This window comes from Microtus pennsylvanicus, chromosome 3 (genome assembly GCF_037038515.1).
Source record: "Microtus pennsylvanicus isolate mMicPen1 chromosome 3, mMicPen1.hap1, whole genome shotgun sequence".
Classification (NCBI taxonomy): Eukaryota; Metazoa; Chordata; class Mammalia; order Rodentia; family Cricetidae; genus Microtus; species Microtus pennsylvanicus.
In genome coordinates, this window is record NC_134581.1 from 4,660,519 (window position 1) to 4,684,723 (window position 24,205).

Here is a 24,205-nt window from a genome sequence, read left to right on the forward strand (position 1 = left end):
GTTTTCTCCACCCACCTGTGTTCTAACCTATGAGGGCCAGCCAAGCAGTTTTTTTATTTTTTAACTAATGAAATCAACAGATTGATATATGACACTCCCACATCACATGAGGTGCTGAGAAGAAGGTATGTTTTTTTTTATGTTTGGATGAAATGTTCTATAGATGTCTGTTAAGTCCATTTGAGTCATAACATCTGTTAGTTCCCTTTTTTCTCTCTTAATTTTCTGTCTGACAGACCTGTCCAGTGGTGAGAGTGGGGTGTTGAAGTCTCCATTATTAGTGTGTAGAGTTTAATGTGTGATTTAAGCTTTAGAAGTGTTTCTTTTACATGTGATGGTGCCCTCGTATTTTGGACATAGATGTTCAGTACTGAGATTTCTTCTTGATGGATTTTTCCGGTGACTAATTGCAATGGCCTTCTTTGTATTTTTTGATTGATTTTGGCTTGAAGTCTATTTTGTTAGATATTAGGACAGCTACACCAGCTTGTTGCTTAGGTTCATTTGATTGATAAATTTTTCCCAACCCTTTACTCTGAGGTGATGTCTGCCTTTGAGGTTGAGGTGTGTTTCTTGTATGCAGCAGAAGGATGGATTCTGTTTTCATATACAATCTGTTAGCCTGTGACTTTTTATAGGTGAGTTGAGCCCATTTATATTAAGGAATATTAATTACCAATAATTGCTAGTTCCTGTTATTTTAGTTTTCATTGTTGGTGATGTTATTGTGTGTGATTTATAGTTGGCAAAGATTCACCCCATCCTTCAGCTGTCTCTCTGTCTGTTGGCATTCTCTTCTGCATTCAGGGGTCTTTTGATTTTATTTGACCCCATTTGTTACGGCTTGCCATCATTTTCTGATCGGTGGGGCTCTTTTTAGTCCTTGCCTTCTTCTGTATCTTAGAGCATTTTACCCTGTTTCCCTGTAGCAACTTCAAGTGGTCTAGTCTTCACTTGTGACCTTTTGGTACATTCTTAGTTGATTTATGCACAGGGTGAGATGTAGGGAGCTAGTTTATCTCTTGTACATTTGTGTGTTGCCATTTTTGAGTACTGCTTGTTCAAAGTACCATCCTTCTCCAGTGTACAATTCTGGTGTCTTTGTCAGTAGGTGTGAGCTGTGTGGGTTTGTTCCTGGGTCTTCTAATTGAGTCCATTGGTCTGTCTGTTTTTCTGTTAGTGTTATGTTGTAATTTTGTTACTAGAGCTCCATAATTTGAACTCATACCTCCCAGGTTGTGCTACGGGAGGTCCTCTGTCTATGTGCTGCTTTTATTAGTTAATAAATAAAGAAAATGCCTTGGCCTGTTGATAGGGCAGAACTTAGGTAGGCAGGGAAAACTAAATGGCATGCTGGGGTAAGGAGGCAGGGTTAAGGAGTTGCCATGGATCCACAGCCAGAGGTAGACGTGCTGAAACTTTGCTGGTAAGCCACGACCTCGTGGTGATATACAGATTAATAGAAATGGGTTAAATTAAGATGTAGGAGTTAGCCAATAAGAAGCTAGAGATAATGGGCCAAGCAGTGATTTAAATAACATGGTTTCTGTGTGATTATTTCAGTTCTGGGTGGCCAGGACGAACAAGTGTCTCCTCCTACAAGGTTGCTTTTGTTTTTGTTGGCAGAGCATCCTCCCTTGGCCCAACCTACCAGATTTTCTTACCTATATGGGACCTTTTGTGTTTCCATAACAAATTTCAAGAATTTCCTTTTCTAGCTCTGAAAGAACATCAGTGAAATTTTGATGAGAGATATTGAATACATGGGTATCATCCATCAATATGGCCATTTTCACAGTATAAATTCTGCTAAATCATGAACACGGGTGGTCTTTCCACTTTCTAATATCGTCTTCAACTTCTTTCTTCCATGTTTTCTAATTTTGGTTATAGAAGTCTTTCCCAAGTTTGCTTAGGTTTATTACTGTGTGCTTTATTGAGAAGGGTATTGCAAATGGATTTTCACTCCAGATTCTTGCTCAGTGAATTCGTCAGTTCTGTGTATAAAGGGAAGTGGTCTGTCTGCTGGCTTATAGCTCCTTTTCTGAAAGTGTCTGTCAGAGCTAAAGGCTTCTAGCGGAATCTTTTGGACTTTTAGATACAGGATCATATCATCTGCAAATAACGTGACTTTTTAATTCTGTATTTCTATCTCTATTTTTTTCTTGTCATATCACTCTGTCAAAGCTTTCAAGAAATATCTTAAGGAGCCAGGAAAATGGCCCAGCAGATAGAAGCACTTGCAGTGCAAGACTGGCAATTGGAGTTTTCATCCCTAGGACCCACAAAATGGGAGGAGAGAATCAATCCTCAAAGTTGTCCTTTGGCCTTCAAACACATGCACTGTGATACACACATGTATCATACACACACACACACATATATACACAATAATAATAAATAAAATTTAAATAGAAAATGCATTGACTAGTAGTGGGAATAGTGGCTGGCTTTGTCTCATTCCTGACTTTAGAAGGAATGTTCCTCCCCCCACCATCCCCTGCCCTGTTTGTTATAACTTTAGTTGTAGGTATGTCAAGTACCTTTACCCTGGTGAAGAGTGCGCCTCCCATTCCTGGGTTCTTCACATAGTTTTGTCACAAAGTTATGTTTAATTTTGTCAGAGTTGTTTTCTTCCTGTATCCGTGAGGTGGTTGTGTTGCACTTAGTGACTTGCAGGTGTTGAGCCATCATTACACACCAGCTACATGACTGTGTGTGATCTTGTTAATGTGCTGCTGAATTTCTGCATGTTTTCTATGGAGGATTTCTGCTCTCTGTTTAAGAAGGATGCCAGCCTATAGTTTTCCCTTGTTTATTGTGTCTTTATCTAGTGTTAGTACCGGGGTAAATCAGACTTTGTGGAATGAGCTTGGAAGTGTCCCTTCTCTTTCTTTAAACACCTGGAAAAATTCAGCTATAAACACGTGGTGACTCCATCTGGTCCTGGCTGCTTTGTTGGGAGAATCCTTCTTCAATTTCGTTACTTGTTAGTGATCTGTCTAGGTTTTACAACTTTCCAGTTCTATATTTTTAGATTTTGTGTTTCTAGAAATATGTCAGTTTCTTCAAGAGTTTTCAATGTATTTGAATATAACCTTTCAAAATATTCCCTCGTGGAGCTGAGCTGACTCAGAAGGTAAGGACGCTTGTCACCAAGTCTGATATGACTCACATGACACAAGGAGAGCTCTGACTTCTGCATGTTGTCTTCTGAACTCCACTTGTCTGTCCACACACACACACACACGCACACATATATACACACACCTACATAGATACACACGCACACACAAATAAATATTTTAAAATCCCTAGTGATCACCTGGGTCTCTGTGGTCCATGCTATAATATCCTTTTGTCTCTGACTTTATTATCTTATGTCCTTTCATTTGATTGCTTTGATAAGCTTTTCTCAGCTTTATCACTTCAAATAACAAAATAGGTTTCATTTGTTTTTCTGGAAATTTTTCAGTTGGTACTTAATTAATTTCAGCTCTGATCTTTATTTTTTCTCCTACAAATCTTGAGATAGGCTTGTTCCTTTTTTCCTAAGACCTTGAGATGTGCCGTGAGGTTATCTGATATCCCTCATTGTCACATAGGCACTTATAGCTGTAAACTTATTTTAGAACTGCTTTCACTGCACCCAACAGGCTCTGGAATGTCATATCTTAATTTTAACTTGGTTCTAGGATTTTTCTACCCCTTCATTGGATTTCTTTGGTTGCCCACTAATTGTTTGAAGTATATTGTCCAATTTCCACATATTTATTGTTTTCTGTACTTTCTTTTGCTGTTGATTGTCACTTTTATTTTGATATGATATGATACATAGAAAATTTGGGGGTTTATTATTTGTTTAAACTTGCTTGAGTGTTCAGACCATGTATGTTTATAACTATTATGTCCTTTAGATTTATTATTCATGAAGTGAGTTTCTTGGTGTCCTCTAATTTGGGCCTGAAGTCTGTTTTCTGGGATATGAGTACAGCTGCTTCGGTTAGATTTTAGATTCCATTTATAGCATCTTTTTCAACTCCCCCAGACCCTGTGTTCAACTGTGCTGGTGACATGAGTTTCTGGTTGCCAGCAAATAGTTTAGTCGTTTTTTAAAATACAGTCTACTGATATGTGTGTTTTTTTAAAGGCTTATTCTTATTTTTATGTGTACATGTATTTTGCCTGCTTGTATGTCTGTGCACCACGTGTGTGCAGTACCCATGGAGGCCAGAAGAGAACGTCCTAGGCTCTAGAACTGGAGTTACAGATGGTTCTCAGTCTCCATGTGGGTGCTGGGAACTGAACCCTGGTCCTTTGGAAGAGCCAACAGTTCTCTTAACTACTGAGTTGTCTCTCCAGCCCATGGTCTGTGTGTTTTAATTGGAGAATTGAGAACATTAACTCTCAGAGTAACTTTGGAAAAGAATGTTTCTCTCCAGCCTGCCAGCCCACCACTGGCAGCTGCTTCCCAAATAATTGACTCAGAGGCTTAATATTACTTATGAATGCTTGGCAGATAGCTAAGGCTTATTACTAGCTAACTCTTATGCATAAATTAACCCATGTTTTTATTTATGCTTTGCCACGTGGCTTGGTGCCCTTCTGAGTACAGCATGCCCATCTTGCTCTCTCTGTGTCTGCAGGCTGCTCTCTGACTCCACCCTTCTTCCTCCTCACAGAATCCTCTCTGTGTCAGGCTGTCCTGCCTGATCTCTTCCTGCCCAGCTATCAGCCAGTCGGCTTTTTATTATCCATGAGAGCAATGCACATTTACCGTGTACAAATATCGTTCCACAGTACGGGGCCCTTTGTTTCTCGCCTCAGCCGGACCCACAGCTCCCCAGCGAAGCTCTTTCCTGGAGTTCTTTCCTTCTCTGTTCCTGGGATCCCACATCCTAATGTTTATTGGTAGCTTTCTTGTTGTTCTGGTACAGTCAGTCTAGGATTTCATAGGCAGGGGGCCAGGAAGTAAATGTTTGTGGATTTTCATATTCCTACATGTTAGTTTAACTTCATTTCTGACAATTTGCCTGACAAATTCTGTGTGGGAAAGTTTATGGCTCCAAACTTGGAGGCTTTGACCTTCTTTCCAAGCCAAGGTAGCCCCCGAGCTATCTGATGGCGTTTGTATTCTCAGTGTGGTGGAGTGGATGATAATGGCCCCCCAGAGGCTCTCATATTTGGTTGGTGGAGTGTTCAGGAAAGATTAGGAAGTGTGGCTTCCTTGGAGGAGTTGTGTCACTGAGAGCAGACTTTGATGTTTCAAAAGCCCATGCCAAACCCAGTCTCTCTTCGTACTTCTTGCCCATGAATCAGAATGTAAGCTGTCGGCTACTGCTCCAGCCCCATGCCTCCCTGCCTGCCTCCCTGCTCCCTGCCATGGTGGTCATGGACTCGCCTCTGAAACTGTAAGCAAGCCCCCAGTTAAATGCTTCCTCTTCTAAGTTGTCTTGGTTGTGGTGCCTCTTCACAATGACAGGGCAGGACTGAGACATCAATCCTTTGTAGAGAGCCTGTGTGTTTGTTTTCTCTTTGTCTCTCAAGCAGAACTGTTGGGTTTGTCTTTGTGGAGAATGATTGAACCTTGGTGGAGTTCTGCCATGATGAGGCTTTTTAACTCTCTCGCTTGTTTTACTGAATGCTTGCCTGCATTTTAAAGACTTAGGTATTTCAATTTGGGGAGGTTTTTTTTTTCTTGAGCAATTCCTGTGATACTTTAACCTGTTTCTTTCCTGATTTCCTCTTAGTGTGGGAGCAAGCAGAGCCCCTGATTCTCCATCGCCCTTTTAGCCATTTCTGCTTTGTGTTCTATTTTCTGAGATTTCTAAAACTTTGTTTGCAGTCTTGCTTTCAGAAGTTCTATTTTGTTCCTTAATTTTTTTATAGATTCCTATTCTTGCATTAAGAAATGTTTATCTCACCTTTTAACATTCTAAAAATATCAATAGCAGAGATTTTTTTATTTCTCTAGATTTCTCTAGTTCTCTCTTTATTGTTTCTTTTTGTCTTTTTACACCCTCTTTGGTTGCCTTGGGCTTTTGTTTTATTTTGGTGATGGTGATGGTGATGGAGACAGGACCTTGTATATAGCACTGATACTCATGCATACGGTCCAGTCTGGCCTGTAGATCATCACAATCCTCCTGCTTTATCCTCTCAAGTGCTGGGATTACAGGAATGCACCACCTTGCTTGGCTCCTGTTTTCGTTTTGATTCCAAGCACCCCTCGAATTCACAACACTCCTTTGCCAGCTTTTCTATTAAAGGAATTGCATCCACAGCAGCTGGTGGTGTTGGATTCCTGTGATCCCAGCACTCAGAAAGCTAGGTAGGAGGATCATAAGTTCAAGACCAGCCTGGGCTACATAACTGGGCCCTGATAGACAGAGAACAGGGAAGATCTTCGTGCGCTGTGAATCTGACCGATGCCTAGGAATTCAGCAAAGGCAGAAGTGGGAGCCACCTGCCTTTCCATGAAAACTCCGCCTTCCAGCCTCAGGCTGCATTGCCCTCACTCTTGTTCCCCTCCTGAATGTAAGCACCTGATCCACCTCTGCAGCAGGCGGAGAATAGAATATGCGGTGACTAGGGCTCTAGAAGGCCCAGCTGCTTCCCCGGGGGACTGGGACAGACTTTCTTGAGCCCTGTCTGCACCTTCTCCCACAGCCCATCCTCTGGAGTCCTGAGCATCTCTCCATCCCGAACTGTTCAATGTTCTGTGGGGTAGCTTGTGTTTATCCTACTGGGTTTATGTCTTTGAAAAACCCTCTCTCATCCAGAAGGGACTTTCGGGTAGGATGGGGTAAATGCATGTTTAGTCAAGAGTTCGCCCATGTTTTACACAAAAGCACATTTATAATTTAAAGTTTTAATTGTGTCTCTGTGTGTATGTGTGTATATGCGTGTATATGTATCTGTGTGTGCTTGTGTCTCTCTGTATGTGTATGTGTCTGTGTGTGCATGTGTGTGTGTGTCTCTGTGTGTGCATGTGTGTGCATGTCTCTCTGTGTGTGTCTGTGTCTCTGTGCGTGCATGTGTGTGTATGTGTCTCTGTGTGTGCATATGTGTGTGTGTATGGGTTGGTAGAGGAGGTGGAGGCTTGTGTACAGTTTCTTCTCAGTTACTCTCCACCTTAGTTTTTGAGACAGGGTCTCTAATTGAGCCTAGAGCTCATGGATTCAGCTGAGCTGGCTGGCCAGTGAGTTCCAGGGAGCCTCCTGCCTCACTTACCTCGTGCTGGGACTATAAACACAGACACATGCTGCCATAGCTGGCTTTTTACATGTAATCTAACAGATCTCATGTTTACATGGAAAACCAGCTATCTCCCCAGCACAAGTCATGGGAGATTTATGTGTGCATCTGAATCCCCAGAGCTATGGTTCCCCAGCCAGCATATTGGCATTAGCTGGGAACATGCTAGAAAGTCCGGTCCTTGAGTTCCACCTTGACCTACTGAGCCAGGCACTGTGAGGACAGCCCAGAAACATTTTGGAGCAAGGAGTTCAGGTAGATCTGGTGGTAGCCAGAGTGTGACAGCTATTGCCACTACTGGGCGAAGGATTCTGAACATTCCAGAAACATCACCTCATTTCCAACCTTAGCTCTTCAAATCTACACCCAACAAGTCACCGCAGAACAAGGGGGCTGGTTTGAGACAGTCAATTCCATCAGGCTCCACCTGTTGATAAAACACCTCCCTTCCATGCCAAGAAGGCCAGGATCACAGCTACACCAGGCCAGGCATGGTGAAAAAGAAAAGAGGGCTGGAAGTGGGGACGTACAGGAAGAGCACACAGCAGAGACCTGTGCCTCTTCCGCATCTTCCAACACCCACACTTTGGGAAAGGAAACTTCAGCATCCATAGGATGGGGGCCTTGTACAGAAAGAGAGCCTCCGTCTTCGCCTGACATTGTCCTCTGCTTACAAGCTGCTGCTTCTCCCTCCCTCCTTCTCTCCCTCCCTCCCTCCTAAAACCTAATCCACATGTGTGACACTTCAGTGTGCTTCCTAGCTCCTTACTGCCCCCTTCGCCTTGGCTATGGTCTTTGTATGCATTCCCTTGGAATTCACTTCCCGGCAGAGGAAGCACAGAGGTCGCTCTGTGGCACAGTTACTGTCCCTCTCCACCTCCTCCCCAGGACCGCCTTCACTGCCATTTACACCTTCGAAGCTCTGATAAAGATACTGGCAAGAGGATTTTGTCTAAATGAGTTCACTTATCTGCGAGATCCCTGGAACTGGCTGGACTTCAGCGTCATTACCCTAGCGTGAGTGTTTCCCTCTCTGGCTTGGGTGTCCCTGTAGACCTTGGGTTGTAGGACTTTTGGGGGTGTCCATGCTCTTAATCTGGATTACCTCCTCATCTCAATTCATCTTCCTCTGGTGGAGCCTTGTGACCTGGGTATTGGAATATATAATGGCTCATCCCACGCCCTTGGGAACAAGCCAAAGTCCTGTGCTAATAACTGACCAACACAGGTCAAGGCAAGGCTCAGTGTTATTCCTACCCAATATGGAGCTGTATCTGAGGAGGCAGGTTCATCAAGCCTGTGTGTTTGAATCCAACACTTTAGTGGGCATCCATGCCAACCGTAGACAGTAATGCCGCCGGGAATGCCTGTCTGTCCTTGATCTCCCAAGGTTCCCATTGTGTGTGATTCGTGAACCCTGGAACCTATTCCCTGAGAAAATGCTAAGTGCCTTTCGCTTCTGCAGGTATGTCGGGACAGCAACAGACCTCCGAGGAATCTCAGGCCTACGGACATTCCGAGTTCTCAGAGCCCTGAAAACTGTTTCTGTGATCCCAGGTGAGCAGCTTTAACTAGCAGGTTTGTTCAACGGAACAAATGCTTATTCTTCCTGCTCTTCTTTGATACACACACGCGCACACACACACACACACACACACACACATGCATACGCACACGTTCCAGGACAGGGACTATTGACTATTGGCCTAGCTAATAAAGAAACTGGGACTTTAAGCCTAGGAGAAACATAAACTAAGGGTTGACCCCTAGTAAGACGCAGAGGAAGGATATTCCCTTCAACACCGTGACCTTTAACCTTCAGCTGTCAAACCACTTGCCAAACAGAACACTGTATCCGTCTCTCTGCTCCCAGTATAAAGTCTCATGTGTGTGGTGCCAACAAAGTTAATTTTCCAACAAAATGACACAGATCGATCCTAGACTGTGTCAGAAGGTTTCCTGTTGCCTATGACACTGCTGCCCCGAAGGAGGCATTTCCATTGACGAGCATCCTTCCTCAAAGGAGCAGGGGCCCCATCATTGCAGCCAGCTGTGCTGGGCTCTGACCTGTTCTTCCTCAGGACAGCCCAGTTCTTCTCTCCTCTCTCTCTCTCTCTCTCTCTCTCTCTCTCTCTCTCTCTCTCTCTCTCTCTCTCATGTCTTCCTTTCTCTCTGAGTGAAATTCATTTATCTCAAGCCTGGAATTGCTTTCCTGGACTGAGATGAATGTGGAAAGACAAACACCAAATAACTAGAGCAAAAAGCGTACCTCACAACCACGGGGCAGGGGACACAGCTGAGACGCGACAGAAAGGGTCTTGTGCGTGCTAGCAAGAGGTCTGCCATTTAGCCACATACATCCCCAGGCAGCCAAACAGGGTTTAAGATGAGTCACTAGTCAATCTTTATTAGTCTTGAGTCTGTAAGAGCTGCACTGGCAAGGCCTCGGCTGCTTGCTCTGATGATGAGGATGACAGACAGGCCGCACCTACTTGCCTCTCTGGGTGATCACAAGGAGCAGATGAGAAGCTGGGCCTGGAACTGCCTGCGGTACGTGTGTCACACCTGTGCGTAGAGAGGATAGCCAAGGTGTACCCCTGTGTATAGAGAGGATAGCCAAGGTGTACCCCTGTGCGTAGTGAGGATAGCCAAGGTGTACCCCTGTGTATAGAGAGGATAGCCAAGGTGTACCCCTGTGCGTAGTGAGGATAGCCAAGGTGTACCCCTGTGTATAGAGAGGATAGCCAAGGTGTACCCCTGTTGTGGTACTTCGCCCATGTGGGAGTGTCTGTCCCCTTCCCACAGGACTGAAGGTCATCGTGGGAGCCCTGATCCACTCAGTGAGAAAGTTGGCTGACGTGACCATCCTCACCGCCTTCTGCCTCAGTGTCTTTGCCTTGGTGGGCCTGCAGCTCTTCAAGGGGAACCTGAAGAACAAATGCATCAGGAACGGCACGGATCCCCACAAGGCTCATAATTTCTCAGCAGAAATGGCAGGTGAGCCGGCACTCTGCTGTAGGGACCAGCATGGGTACCAGGGACTGTGAGGCCGAAAGCCCTGCACACTTGTGTGGATATACTGGCATTTCATTTCCAGTGATTTGCTCCTGAGTGGGGCTGAGCCCCCCTCCCTCACTTTCCTGCTGACCAGTGTCCCCTTTGACAAGGAAAACACTGGACAAGTTCTCAGCCTAGAAGCAAGGTTTCCTGGGTCTGTAAAGCCTCCAAGGGGCTTGGAAGAGTGTGTGGCTCCCTGAGTGTCCCTGGAAGGCTTGCAGACAGAGGAACTGACCTCACTTAGACAGGAGACACACTTCAGAACACACCGCGAGGTTTCATTTCTTCCTTTCTTTAGACAACTACTACATCAAGAAAGGAACTACTGACCCTTTGTTATGCGGCAATGGATCCGATGCCGGGTGAGTGTCCATCTCCTGACCATCCCGATGGCCCACATCCTTCCTCCCGGTGGAGTCCTGAAGAATACCACAGACACTGCCATCTTAAAACTCACGGCGAGGGGAGCTGCAGTCGCAGAGCAGCTGGTTGGGTGCTTGCCATGCAAGGCTGAGGACCTGAGTGTGAATCCCCAGCGCATGCATGAAAAGTCGGGCACATCAGTGCGGCTCTGCACCTAAAGCACCACAGCACCTCGGTGTGTCTTTACAGAGAGCTGGAGACAAGCCGATCCCTAAGCTTTCTAGACAACCAGCGAACTTCAAGTTCAGTGAGAGACATGGTCTCAAAAATAAAGTGGAGAGCAACCAAGAAAGACGCCTGATGTGAACACTGCCCTCCACATACATGTACCCACACCACATATGAGCACCACATACACACACACAGCCTCACAGACAGTAAGTGTATTACTGAGGGTTTGGTGTGTAATAAATGACTGCCGGATTTTATGACTTAGCACGAGAACCGTTTAGCTTGTGGCTCAACGCTCAGGAGCATAGACCAGCTGGTATTTGGCTTCTTCAGCATCTGCAAGCAGCAGATGGAGTTCCTGCAAGGTGTCTGTGCGTTCCGTTGATGTTTTATCCCCAACAGTCTGGCTTGAGCTGTCCTTGTACAGACACTGTATTCCAAGGAAGATAGTGGAAGCGTGAAAGTCTTGATTTCACACACAGTAGTGTTCTTTCTGTCCCCTTCACCAAAGCAAGTTACAAGTCATCACAGATCCAAGGGCTGAAACAGACCTTGCCTCTCAATTAAAAGTGGCAGGGTCATATCCCAAAAGGGTGTACACAATGATCAACTCCCAGAAAAAACAAGTGTGTTTGTATTGAAGCTCTACATTTGAGCATCATAGTGCGTTCCATCTTTGGGTATCGTTATTTTTGTAACAGTGGAAGAAATACATGCATGATATTTTTGCAATTTCAAATTCTTACAGAGGTCAGGCACATAACAACAAGTGAATGGCGAGGGCTAGGAGGGAACCATAGCAACTGGGAGTTCGTGCCCCTTTGGAAGGGGCAGATGCTGCTCAGCCCAGCTTTTGGTTGCCATGTGAAAATGGGTGTCCGCTTCTAGCTCTGCTAGCTCAACAGAAGGAGACAGGAAATTCCAATTTTTATGTGCTAACACCTAGTCAGAAATTTAGTTACACGTTCCCCAAAATATCTACCTGTCTTCTTGGCCAGACAACATGTTTCAGCAGGCTGAATTCAGGATATAAGCCAGCTGTGTTTTGGTCTCTTTTGTATGTGCATAAAGATGTTATAGAAAGCATCTGTGGTGTTAGGAGTTCCACAGACTGGGGAACATGATGGACAGTGTTCTAAGGCCAGATAGACATGGGGCGGGGCTTCCTGGAGGCAGCAGTGAGCTGATGTTGAAGGACAGGTGTGGTTGGTACTGTATGGCTGGATGAAAAAGTGATGTTTGATTGGTTGACCCCAGAAAGTAAGAAATCAAGCTAAGGGGTTCAGACATTCGCCTCTGCCTCCTGCTCTGACATCCGGGGTGGAGAGAGCTGGAGAGGTCCAGGTGATAGATCAGAAAGGCCCATTTTTCCCTACCTCAATTGCTGATCACCTGAAAAATCATAATTCACTGGTAGCTGCTCCCCAAGTGACCAGTAGTCTTTGTGGCCTATGCGGAGGCAAACGGGACCCAATCCAGAAGTTACTTTTTCATTGTTTTTTTCCGAATACATAAGAAGAAACACACACAGGAAGGGAGGACTTATTTGGCCTCTCAGTTTCAGGGTACAGTTCATTGTGAGGAAGGCAGGAGGCAGGAGCGCAAGGCAGGAGGTCATATTACACTCACAGTCAGGAAGTAGATGAGTGCTCAGATAGCTTCCTTCTTTTTATGCAGCCTGGGACCCCAGCCCCTGGAATGGTGCTACCCACATTTTAGATGCACCTTCCCACCTCAGCTAATCAAATCTAGAATCTCCTTCAGGCAAGCTCAGAGGTTTGTCTCCTATATAATTCTAGATTCTGTTGAGGTGACGGTCAGTATTAGCCAGCACAAGGCGTCTAGGCCTTAACCATCTCTCGAGAAGAGTAATCTCAGATAGAGCTGAGCAGAAGAGGCAAACGGAATTCAGTCAGCATCTTAGTCACCGTCAGCCTTCCTAACCTCTTTATTCCCAAAGGCACTTGAGTCTTTGCGTCTTTGCTTTCAGAAAAGTATTGTTGAACATCGCTTTTCACTTTCCTATTTAAGTTGAAGCCTTGTCTTCTCAGTTAGATGATTGTATTTCTGAAGCTGGTGGTTCCAGAGTGACCCACAACTCTCCATGACAAAGTTATGGAGTTCACGTATGCCCCCCATCTCAAGTATCAGAGAGGCAGTTTTCCCATCAGACAGATGCAGCCAGGCAGCTTGGGTAGAAGGGAGGGGCCGACAGTAACAGAGTGAGGTCTGAGGGGGTCCCCTGGGATCACAGAGCTGGGCCTTGGGATAGCTCAGGGTAACCTGGAGCCCTAGGTCCAGGGTCTCAAGGTGGAGAGTGAGTACCAAAAAACAGCTGGTGATTCTTACCATTTCTCCCATAAAGATTTTTCCAGCTTTTCCTTTGGGTAAGGTTTCCAAGGTGGTGAAAATAAGCAGGAATTTTGTGTATGTGTCTATGTTTGTGTTTTCATGTGTGTGTGCATGTGCGAGAGAGAGAGAGAGAGAGAGAGAGAGAGAGAGAGAGAGAGAGAGAGAGAGAGAGAGAGAGAGAGAGAGAGAGAGAGAGAGAGAGATTTAGCTAGCTGGCTCAGCAAGCTCCAGGGACCCTCCTGTCTCAACTGACTTCCCCACCACTGGACTCTTCTGCCACAGTCAGCCAGAGATCTGAAGGCACCCACCCTTCTTTACTGCCCTGTCGCAAGCCCCCAGAGCAGGAATTTCTATTTGTTTTGTGTATAGTGTTTGTCTATGCTGAAGAAGCTATGTAAGGGCTGTCGCAGACAGTTAACTGTTGATGCGCTGAGCTGCTGGAATGAGAGACTAGCAATCGGTATGTGGAGTGCTAGACAGAGAGAAACTCGTCCTCAGGGATAATGATGGCGCTCGCAGGACAGAACACCAAAGGGCTTCCTTTAATCATGGGAACCGGGGGAGTTTCAACTCTTCAGTCATGTGGAGATAAAATTGGAATTAATTATAATTATCAGAGCTCTAAGCAGTTCAATGGGTCCTGAGGTTATGTGTTTATGTGGAGGTCTGGAATAAGGAGAAGCCCAGAGGCTGTCGTTGGAGGATGATGCCAGGATTTCTCGTTCCTTGACCAGGAATAGAGGGAGGGGAACTTGGTGCCCCCTCCCCCACTCATCCATTAGATGTCGCTACCCTAGCCTTCCTTCCCCCACCAGGAGGAGAAGCAGGCTCAGTGCTGGGTTTCTCACTGCTTATACTTTTCCACTTTAAAATTTTATTTTAAAAAAATAATTTTTTATAATATATTTTGATCATATTCCTCCCAACTCTGTGCATTGTATGTGTGCATGTATGTATATAGGTATTCATACACACACACACACACACATATATATATATATATGTTCTCTCAAAACAATAAACAAAAACACAGACAAGCAAAAAGAACCTCAATAAGACAAAGATAACATAACAAAACAAAAAATGGGTCCCCTTGTGTTGGCTGACTACTCTTGGCATGATGCGCCTGCAGTATGCTTGCCTCCATCTTTAGTGACTACCCCGACACTCTGTGGGGCCAGGCAGCTGATTTCTCTCTGAGCCCGACTTCCTCACTTTAAGTAAGGACTGTTGAGATGATTGCTTTATATTGTCCGTGCAGCACTCCAGGAGGAGAGAGGCGTGCGCTGAACACTTAGCGAGTGGCAGGTGATGTTTTCATTGTCATGTGTAATCTGTCGCTGACCCTGGCTGATGTAAGTCCTCCTAGGTGGTTAACTCTGGAAATGGTGCCTGCAGGCTTGTGAGTTAGTCTGCTTTGTGGTTCCTGCCTTTCTTTTTCCTGCTGCATGCCGGCAAAAATATAGATTCCTATTGACGCCGTGTAGAATCAAGTCAGGGCTGTCATCTTCTCTCCTCCAGACTACTCCTCTGGATAAGCAAACTGAGCAAAAGCATTAGAGTCCCACACTAAATCCGAGCTCTGAACCCAGTTCTGACCTCAAGCCCGTCACTTTCTTACCACCCCAAACTTCCTTGCATCCAGTCAGCAAGGCCGTGTGATGTCTCCTCTCCCCTCTTGCTGCAGTCACTGCCCCAGTGGTTACATCTGCCTGAAAACATCTGAAAATCCGGATTTTAACTACACCAGCTTTGACTCCTTCGCGTGGGCGTTCCTCGCGTTGTTCCGCCTCATGACACAAGACTCCTGGGAACGTCTGTACCAGCAGGTATCTTGAGACAGAATTTCACTATGCAGCCTTTGCTCACATGGAACTTGTGGTGATCCCCCTGCCTCCGCATCCCACATGCTGGGATTACAGTGATGTGGGATGACCCTCTGTATGCTGTGAATATGTTTTCATATCATTGGTTAATAAAGAAGCTGCTTTGACCTATGGCAGGGCAGAATAGAAGTAAGCAGGGAAAACTAAACTGAATGCTAGGAGAAGGAAGGTGGAGCTAGGGAGAAGCCATGTAGCTGCTGAAGGAGAAGGATGCTGGAACCTTACCAGTAGGCGACACTCCCGTGGTGATATACAAATTGATAGAAATGGGTTATTTAAGAGGTAAGAGATAGCTAGGAATATGCCAAAGTCATTGGCCAAGCAGTGTTGTAATTAATATAGTTTCTGTGTGATTATTCAGGTCAGGGAAGCCAGGAAACAATAGGTAATCTCCATTTACATTACAGGCATACACCACCATACCTTCAAGGGCCCGTGTGTTTCATGCACAGTGTCTGGCCGACCTTCAAGTGCCCATGAGTTCCACGCACAGTGTCTGGCTGACCTTCAAGTGCCCATGAGTTCCAAGCACAGTGTCTGGCTGACCTTCTTTGCTTTGATCTCCAGACACTCCGGGCCTCTGGGAAAATGTACATGGTCTTCTTTGTGCTGGTCATCTTCCTCGGATCATTCTACCTGGTCAATTTGATCTTGGCTGTGGTTACCATGGCGTATGAGGAACAGAACCAGGCAACAATCGCGGAAATCGAAGCCAAGGAAAAGAAGTTCCAGGAAGCCCTTGAAGTGCTGCAGAAGGAACAGGAGGTGGGTGGAGGCAGTCCCGTGCAGCCAACCTCCCAGGAGCTTCTGGGACAGTGGACAGACTCCTTTAGAGGCTCTTGTGAACATGAGTTTTACTTTAAGCGTTGTCTTGAGTCACCTAAAAGAGTACCCATGGAGGGAGAATAACTGTCAGCAAAGTGCTTGCCATGCAAGCAGGAAGACCCAAGTTCAAGTCCCAGAACCCACTTTCAATCCCAGTGCTGGGAGGCACATTTGGGTGGATCGTTGGAGCTTTGTCTAGTTGGTGATCTTCAGGCCAGTGAGAGTCCTTGTCACAAAAATGAAGTGAATGGATCCTGAGGAGTGACACCCGAGTTGTCCTCCGGCCTCTATAGGCATGTACAATACACACACATGCATGCACACACACACACACACACACACACACACTCCTACATGAACATGCATCTACACACAAAAGAAACTATAAAAGGGAGCTTTTTCCAAGTGAGCTATTGAGGAGTGTTTTGGACACAAGGAGAGTAAACTAGAGCATCATCAGTTGGCAGGTGGGACTCAGCTAGATGTCAGCTATTGTCTGATCCCCAGGGAGCTCCGGCAGCATCCCACACCAGAGTTAGCCCGACCTGGAAGCAGGAGGGCCAAGCTGCATATGCTCCCATATCTGGCTCCGGGGCGGGAATTCTCTGCACAGCGCTACATGTGAGCATCAGCTGCTCAGCTTGCAGTGCATCTGAGGGCAGATGTCCTGACCTGGTCACAAAGGCCTGGGCAAGGCATCAGCACCTACGGCAGGGCTGGAGGAGGGAGGTGACCCCAGTTTCTGCCATAGCACAACCCCACCACTGTGCATATCCTAACCCTCAGACTCTGTGCTCTCAGATCCCTCACCCCCACAGCAGTTTGGGGGACATACAAATGCCAATCTCATTCTGATTCCATGGTCTGCAATTACTGCTCTTTCCTCAGGTACTGGCAGCCCTGGGGATCGACAGGACCTCACTCCCTTCCCACAATGGATCACCGTTAGCCCCCAGGAACTCCCATGAGAGAAAACACAGAATGAAATCAAGGGTGTCAGAGGGCTCTACAGATGACAACCGGTCACCCCAATCTGAGCCTTACAATCAGCGCAGGATGGTAAGACGTTCTGGACTGGCTCGAAGGGTCACTCAGCTTAGCGACTATTCTGGCCGTGGGTGGAATGGAAAGAGGAGGATTTTAGTAACTCAGACACACACCGCTCCTCACTGGTGGCCTATGCTAGGACAGGGGCATTATCAGTGGGGATGGGAGTAATAATAAGGACCTTTCTAGGTAGAGGGGGTCAAGATTAAGGCTGTGGAATAAGGAAAAGGAAAAGCAAGGCAGGGTGATTCTGGTTTCAGGCTGGGACACTTAGGTGGGCTGTGATTTTTCAGATAGGGCAGTGGGGGAAGAGGCTAGGGTGTGTGGGGGGGGAGCCCAAATGGGGTATGCTGTCCTTGAGGTATCTGTGGCTAACAAGGGTCAGCTCCCCTTCTTTCTGAAATCTGCTGCTCTGTGCCTGGTGCTGAAAACCCCGCTCTCCTCTTTCTGACATCTTGCCCCTGTCCCTGGGCTCAGGCTGTCACTTGCTGTTGACACAGAAGACCCCAGCACCTGTCTCTGAGACACAGCCCAGCCTAGCAATGACTTTCAGACCTTACATTAGACCCTGTAGCAGTTCTACCCCACCACAATGAACTTTCTACCTCCCACTCCGACTTTCCTCCTCTCCACCACCTGGAAAGTTCTGTGCAGCTCCTTCCCATAGGCCTCTGCTTTGTTCTCTGTCTCTGACATAAACAACCATGACCACAAGCAGCTAGGGACAGGAGGGTTCATGCTGCGGGACAATCCTTTTCTACACTCTGAATATGTATAACTCTCATTGGTTAATAAAAAGCAAAGCTGACAGGCCGGTAGCTGAGCAGAAAGTTAGATGGGAAAGCCAAACTGAGAATGATGGGAAGGAGGGCAGAGTCAGAAGAGATGCCAGTCAACCACCGTGCAAGCAGGGTGTGTGGAAAATGAGGTAACAAGCTACGACCCATGTGGCAAAGCATACATAAAATATGGGTCCGTTTAAGGGTAAGAGTTAACTAGCAATAAGCTTGAGCTATTGACTGAACATTTATAGTTAATATAAGCCTCCAAGTTGGTTATTTGGGACGGGATGGTCAGGATAGGAAACTCTGATTACAGATTCATTTCACCCTACAATTTCAAGGCCACAATCCATTATTGAGGGAAGTTTGGGCAGAAACTCAAAGCAGCAATTCTGAGGCAGGAACTGAAGTAGAGACCATAGAGGAACAGTTGGCTTCCTCTGTGGCTCACATTTTCAGCCCCTCTGTGGGCTTGATCCTTCATCAGTTAGCAATGAGGAAGATGCCCCATAGGCATGCCTCCAGGCAGTCTCATGGCGCCAGTTCTTTGCCTGAGGTTCTCTCTTCCCAGGTGGCTCAAACCTGGGTTAGCTATCCCAATAGCTCACATGAAAGAGAAGTCCTCACGCTAATCACATGAGGAGGGAATAAAGGCAGATTTTGAGGGCTGCTTTTCGCCATTCATATCCCTCTAACCTTCCTTCGTGTGCTCACCAGAAGGATGCTCTTCTCAGTTGACAGCCCCAGAGTTACACAGGCGCCTACACTCACAGACACACTTGCATACACGTGGCCTCGGAGATGCAGCCATGATGGAGCACCTGTTACATCTGCACCCTTCTTACCTTGCTCTGCCTCTTTGGAGCAGCTCCTGCAATGCACAGGGCACAATCAGTGTTTTAAAGAGAATTTGGCTATTACTCTGACAGTCCCAGAAAAGGGTGAATCCCAGCTGACACAGAATTCGGCTTTAATTTCTCCCATTCAGTCAGCCCCATACAGATTAGCACCCGAGCATCCAAGAGTGTCTCCATCCTCTTCCTCCATGTTTGTTTTGCTGGTAAATAGATCTCTGAAAGTTTTCAATTTTTTTTCAGACCAGAAGCAATGGTGTAGATGTTAGAACTAAGACAATGGAAAAGAGACCATCACCCATCATCCGACAGACAGATTTCTTTTAAAAATAAATGGTGACAAGGAGATGCTGCCAGCCAAACACTGGTCCTAGATGCTTCTCTTGGTTTACAGAGGTTTCTGTCCCACCTGGTCCTGCAACAGTCAGTCCCAAAGAAACACACAGAGGTTTAATTATAAACTGGTTGGCCTATTATCTCAGGCTTTTTATTAACTCTTATAACTTATATTAAACCATAATTCTTGTCTGTGTTAGCCAAGTGGATTGGTATTTTTTTTTTGGCGAGGCAGTCACATCTTGCTTCCTCTGCATCTGGATGACGGCTACAGACTGACTCTTTCCTCTTCCCAGAATTCTCCTGTTCTTATTGCCCTACCTCTACTTCCTGCCTCGTAGTCCCACCTATACTTCCTGCCTGACTACTGGCCAATCAGCATTTTATTAAATCAGTACAAGTTACAAATCTTTATCGGATATAAGACCATTGTCCCACAGCATCGCTTGGTGCCCAAATGGAAGCTATTCTGTCTTCTTATCTTTAATACGGGTTTCTAACTATTTTCTTACCTACAATATGTTAAGAACTCATGGGTTTGTGTGAGCGCCGCAGTCCTGGGACATATATCCGAGGCAGAATGTTCTGTGTATGACACTGGGCTGGCAATAGTGGTAGCTGAACAGGATTAGACTCCAAGTCACCAAAAAAAGAAACCTCAAGGGGCTTGGGAGATGGCCAAGCTCACGAGGACCTGAGTTCAATTCCCAGAACCCACACTGAAACAAAGAACACGCCAGGCATGGTGGGGTTATGCTCTTGCAATCCCAGCACTGGGGAACCAGGGGCAAGAGGATGCCTGGGGCTTGTTGGCCAGGTAGCTTCTCTGGTGAGTTCCGGAGCAGTGAGAGACCTGAGAAACAACCTTAAGGCTGTTCTCTTACCTGTGAACACAGGGCAAGAGCACACACAGAGACACATGTGTGAGAGGGAGGAGGAAAGGAGAGCTCACTTGCTCAGTTTTATGACATGAGTGAGGAGAATTCCAGCAGTAACATGCCCTGCTTTAGTTGCTTAGTAAGCAAAAGGAATTAAGAAGAAATTAAGGGCACCATGACCAGAGTTCAGTAGGAAGCCATTGTTTAGATTTTAGAGGCACCAATATGATCTGAGCATAGGACTGACCACTTGCTCTGACTAGATCCCCATGGTCATGAGAACTAGCAAACCCCATCCAAGAGCTCTGTGGGGGTGCTGTGCCTGAGAATTTGGGAACCTGAGCTAAGACTCACTGCTCTCTCTCTCAGTGGAAGCTTTTGATGGGAAATGTTTATTGACTTGGAAAAATGGCATAATTCTTCCAAGAAATTGGACTGCGGCGCTTCCTTCAATCTCCCTATTCAAAGCTGGCCTCAGGGGATCCTGCCAACTCATTACAGTATGAAACTCTTGTCTCCTCTATCCCAACACAAACCCTCACACTCACAAAGATGGAATCCAGCGACTTGTACATCTTAATTTTCAGACAGCAAAGCATAGTCATTCAAAACCCATATTCCAAGCTCCAATCCAGGCATATCCTCGAGTCCTGACATTCCACTCACAGATGGGAACCTAAAACAGCCATCTCTGGGCCTGTTGCCAAAGGCTGACAAACATCTGGCTGGGCCAGTGATATCTGGTAATTATAACCTGTATGCTGGTCTTAGGCACCCTGTCAGTCACCCCCTATCCCACTCTTCTCCTTCCCCAAGTCTGTCTAGGCTTCCCTTTTCCTGGCTCCTCCTCATGTCTACCCAGATCATCTTCAGGTCTATGTAGCTGTGGGACGGTCACGAGACACAGACATGGGTGGAGGGAAGCATGTACTGGATTCAAAGAGGATCACTCCAACCCTATCTTTTCTCCTGCTCTCCTGGTGGCAACGCCCAGTCTTTCCTAGGCCTTTCTTCTGGAAGACGAAGGGCTAGCCATGGCAGTGTGTTCCACTTCCGAGCACCTGGCCAAGATGTCTCATTTCCTGATGGGATCACAGATGACGGAGTCTTTCACGGGGACCATGAAGGCCATCGAGGTTCCCTGTTGCTGAACAGGGGTGCTGGGCAGGCAGGTCCTCTCCCCAAGAGCCCATTGCTTCGGTCTCCCAAGCCTGGTCCTGGACATGGGGAAGAGGGACCGCTCACACTGCCCACTGGTGAGCTTGCCGCTGGAGGTCCCGAAGGCCTGGTGAGTTCGTGCGCGCACCATACTCTGACTGTCTTCCAAAAGAAGCCATTTGCCAATAAGTGTCACCAATGGAAGGGTCTTTAACAATATTTGTCCCATGCCTCCACACAACTCTCCTTTTACAGGCATGGCAGTTTAGACCCAGAAAAGCTACTGGGATTGTTTGTGGTGAAGATGCCATCAGGCATGCAGGTGGTTGGTTTTCTATTTGACATCATGTGTGTTTCCATCCCTAGTTGCCATCATTGCTTTGGAGATGGCCCCACGTGCTCCTTTGATGATTGATGAGGGAAACAAGGTTGGCGTGGGACAGTGCTCTTGTACCCTATAAAGATTTGTCACTTGTGTTGGTTCAATAAAACATTGATCAGCCAGTAGCCAGGCAGGAAGCATAGTCAGAGTGACAAAACTAGGAGAATTCTGGGAAGAGGAAAGGTAAGAGATGCAGTCGTCATCCAGAAGCAGAGGAGGCAAGATGAGAATGTCTCACTGAGAAAAGGTACCAAGCTACGTGGCTAACACAGATAAGAATTATGGGTTAATTTAGGTTGTAAGAGTTAGTTAATAATAAGTCTGAACAACAGGCCAAACAGTTTATAATTAGTATAAACCTCTGTGTGTTTCTTTGGTACTCAATGGCTGTGGGACTGGGTGGGACAGAAAATTCTGTCTACACAAGGGGTCTTTGTATATAAGCTTACCACTCTGAGAAACTGTCCCTGAGATTTGACAAAATCCTGAGAGGTTCTCAGGACAGATCCTGATAAAAGGGCAGTGGCTTTGGTCCAACTCACAGGATGAATAACTCATTGCAATGCCGAAGACTAGAGACAGAAGCTTACGTCCCCCAGTCCTTGAGAGAATATCCACAGGGGATATAACAGCAAGCCTAGGACTCTGTGTTGAGCTGGGAGATGTAGTTAAATTTGAGATCTCCTTCAGCATCACGAACAGTGCTTCTGCAGTCCCCACACGTCCTCGCTGGCTACCAGACTTACACATACAAAGAGGCTTGTACATCTAAGACACGGTTGTGTGGTTGCTTCCACTGAGTCTGGTGAGTTCGGCAGAACTGTGCTAACTTAGTCCAATACCACGTGGCTCAGGATTCCTTGTGACTTGGGATAGCCTGTGACTCTGGATACCATGTAACTGAGGATTCCAGGAAGAAGTAGATGGCCTGCTTCAGCAGGCAAGTGTAGGAATTTAGGAAAGTATTCACAGAGGTGTGGGCTGGGCTCAGGGAACTAAGGAGCAGTGAAGGACCTAGAGAGCAGCAACAGTGAAAGCTGAACATGCCTAAGCTGACAGCTAAGGGAAAGGCCCCAGATCACAACTTGTCGAGATCTGTAGCTGAGGGACCCGTGGTCTCAGGAAGAGAGTCATGCTGTTGCCTGATGAAGGGGACAGGGTGCAGACAGCCAACTCTCTATCATCTATCTATCTATCTATCTATCTATCTATCTATCTATCTATCTATCTATCTATATCTCTCTCCCCCTCCATCTCTCCTTTCCCTCTCCTTTCCTACTGCCCAGTTTCCTGTTTCCTGTGGGCCAAGCCTGATCAGAGCCCTAGGGTCAATATTTTGCCAAGGTTGCCCTCTCTGGACAACAGAGCAGGAAAACAGGTGAACAGCATATCTCTAGGCCAAACAAATCACCAGCCCAGAGTCCTCCACCCACAGCCAGGCTGCAGGGCTCTCTGGGGATGTCTTAGTGCTGTACCAGATCTCGCCTCCAGAATTCTCTCTAATCCTGATCACAGCCACAATCCTAGCTCTCGTGATCCAATGGAAGAAGAATCCGTACCAAGCACAGCCAGAGAAAGTAAAGCCTGTTTTCAGCAGGGGAATGGGAAGCAGAAAGTGTAGCCTGCAGGTTAGGAGCTGTCCCAGCCAAGTGGCTACAGCAAGTAACATCAGGGCTTAGGAAGTCCTGGTCCTTCTCCCATGTCCACTCTGGGGCAGTGTGGGGTGGTTTCCTTCCTGGAGTAAGCAGAGGTTTTCTTAGAAGTTGTTTTTGCCCGTGATTTACTCTGCTATAGTTAGATGCATTGGATATAAGGATGTGCATAAGAATGTGACTACCCATAAAGCTGTAGATTTATTAGGGAAAAGGGTGTGTCTTGATGTGCTTCTCAGGGAGGGGACCAAGGACAGACAACCAGGGTCTGCTGAGACCAGTTTCCTGTTTCTCCCAGCCCTGCCTTTCCTTGTATCTGATAAGCATGGCTGCCTCATGGTCCAGCATTGAAGCCTCTTATTCTCTTCCCCAGTGTTCCTGCCATTTGAATCCTATTAGTCTGAGCCCCAGGAAATGCCCCGCTCAGCATTTTGTCATTCTCCTGGACGCAGCCCCTACCCTCCTGTGTCTGTTCCTGGGACATCACATTCTTGAGTGTTCAGCCTTAATTTATTCTGGTGAAAATACCCAGCTAGTGTAAGGAGATTCGAAGCCCTTCTGTATCGCAAGGACCTACACTCAGTTGTCTTTAGCAAGTGCCCTAATTTTCTAAGTCTCCTTGCCTCCCCTGGAGCTCAGCAAGCTTTTTCTCCTAACAAACTTCTACGATCTTTTTGCCTGGCTCTGACTCTTGCCCCTGTGTGCTGCTGGTCCTCACAACTGAGCTCAAACACCATCCCTATTTCGCCAAGCTCTACCCGAGAGGCTCGTGGCTTCCCAGGGCAGCTTACAACTACATGAGACGAGCCAATAAGAAGCTAGATGACCTAGCTCTGCTGCTGAAGTGTCCTGACCCTGTTTGTGTCCCAGCAGGCACTTGAGGCTGCAGGACAGAAGAAGAATTATCTGTCTGCAGAATACTTGAACGAGCCTTTCCGCGCACAGAGGGCAATGAGCGTTGTCAGTATCATGACTTCTGTCATTGAGGGTAAGTGGTTCTTATTGACATGCCCATCTTCCGTGCTGCGGAGAGTCTAAGCTGGGCCAAGGACCTCTCGCTGTGGCCTGAGATCCTAGATACTCTCTGTCGGCGTTTCGTGCTGCACAGATGTTCAAAGCAGAGTCACTCCAGAGTGTAATTCTAG

At 46.5% G+C, this 24,205-nt stretch overlaps 1 protein-coding gene across 3 annotated transcripts in view; it reads left to right on the plus strand.

Moving 5' to 3' along the window:
• Positions 1-24,205, plus strand: part of Scn10a (sodium voltage-gated channel alpha subunit 10) — a 96,657-nt gene that overhangs the window by 21,236 nt on the left and 51,216 nt on the right. For all 3 annotated transcript variants that reach the window (XM_075964159.1, XM_075964160.1, XM_075964161.1), the window contains exons 4-12: positions 8,146-8,274; positions 8,723-8,814; positions 10,063-10,254; positions 10,613-10,676; positions 14,948-15,089; positions 15,714-15,911; positions 16,860-17,030; positions 20,863-21,156; positions 23,934-24,048. In XM_075964159.1, coding sequence (XP_075820274.1) covers positions 8,146-8,274; positions 8,723-8,814; positions 10,063-10,254; positions 10,613-10,676; positions 14,948-15,089; positions 15,714-15,911; positions 16,860-17,030; positions 20,863-21,156; positions 23,934-24,048 — 1,397 coding nt within the window. The remainder of the gene's footprint in view (positions 1-8,145; positions 8,275-8,722; positions 8,815-10,062; positions 10,255-10,612; positions 10,677-14,947; positions 15,090-15,713; positions 15,912-16,859; positions 17,031-20,862; positions 21,157-23,933; positions 24,049-24,205) is intronic.